General features: G+C 49.6%; 1 protein-coding gene across 1 annotated transcript; it reads left to right on the top strand.

Moving 5' to 3' along the window:
* The first annotated feature begins 291 nt into the window (after positions 1-291).
* LOC110925455 (extensin-2-like) lies at positions 292-687 on the top strand. The gene has a single exon (XM_022169409.1). The coding sequence runs from the start codon at positions 292-294 to the stop codon at positions 685-687; it is 396 nt and encodes a 131-aa protein (XP_022025101.1).
* The last annotated feature ends 399 nt before the right edge of the window (positions 688-1,086 follow it).

The following is a 1,086-nucleotide window of genomic DNA, read 5'->3' as shown; positions in this document are numbered from 1 at the left end:
AGGAAGAGGCCGTGGAAAAGGTCCGATGCGAGGCGGACCATCCAATCAGGCGGGACCATCACACCGCCGCACTCCATCTGCATCATTGAACCGGCAAGGCGATCTGTTTCATTAAGCACTTCGCCATCATACCATCACTCGTTCGGACCACAACATTTGCACGAGTCATACCATTCGTAACACTCTCATCATTCGCAGTCACAGGGCCATTTTGACCCGAATGACTAAATCAACTCTCTCGCTGGTTATAACCACTTGGATCCCGACGAACATCACGATGAAACTCAAGAAATGTACGTGGACGAAGATCCAGATCCAGTCATGCAACCATCTGGGACGCCTACGCATCCCATAGACATTTCCAGTAGTTCTGCATCATATGCGGGATCGCCTTACCATGGCCTCGATGAATGGGTCGAATGGTGGGGAAGATACAAGTGGGAGTTTACTCCCTCATATCATAACACACCACCTCCACCTCCACCAGAAGAACCATACCTACAAGCGGTAACACCGCCACCACCACCAGTGGAGGAACAACCACCGCCACCTCCAAGGAGAAGGCGGAATGTACGCATGTCAGTGTGTGGGGTGCCACGCATAAGTTCGCCCCCAATCACACAACTACCCTCTATTCCTGAGGATCCCCAAAATGGGAGGACCCTCAAATGCTACACCGATGATTGACACTACACCGGCCACCTTTGCACAACCATCACCAATGGGTTTTGAATACCCAATCCCCACTTACCCAACTGCGACTGGGTATAACCCGTTTGAACCACAAGCACCTACAGGTTACAACTATCAAGTGCCTACATACGACCCTTATGTTGAGGCGGCCGTTCATAACGCCTTGTATCCGCCTTTTCCTCTAGCATACCCAACTAGATATCCCGCTTATGGGTACCAGTATCCTATACCACCACCACAACCTCAACCACAACCACAACCACAATTACCACTCAAACAATTGGAGGCCTTAACTCAGGCTTTAGGAAGGGTGAATGACGTTGAACGTCGAGTGGAAAGAGGTGAAAGAAGAACAAGTAAGTTCATGAAGAAACTTATAAAGCTAATCAAAGG

This window comes from Helianthus annuus, chromosome 15 (assembly GCF_002127325.2).
Source record: "Helianthus annuus cultivar XRQ/B chromosome 15, HanXRQr2.0-SUNRISE, whole genome shotgun sequence".
Lineage (NCBI taxonomy): Eukaryota > Viridiplantae > Streptophyta > Magnoliopsida > Asterales > Asteraceae > Helianthus > Helianthus annuus.
Note: the sequence above shows the minus strand (reverse complement) of the source record. Positions and strands in the feature narration are given on the sequence as shown.

What these genes read in the sequence shown, in the direction of transcription:
- LOC110925455 (XM_022169409.1), top strand. Translation starts at nt 292, where the DNA reads ATGTACGTGGACGAAGATCCAGATCCAGTCATGCAACCATCTGGGACG.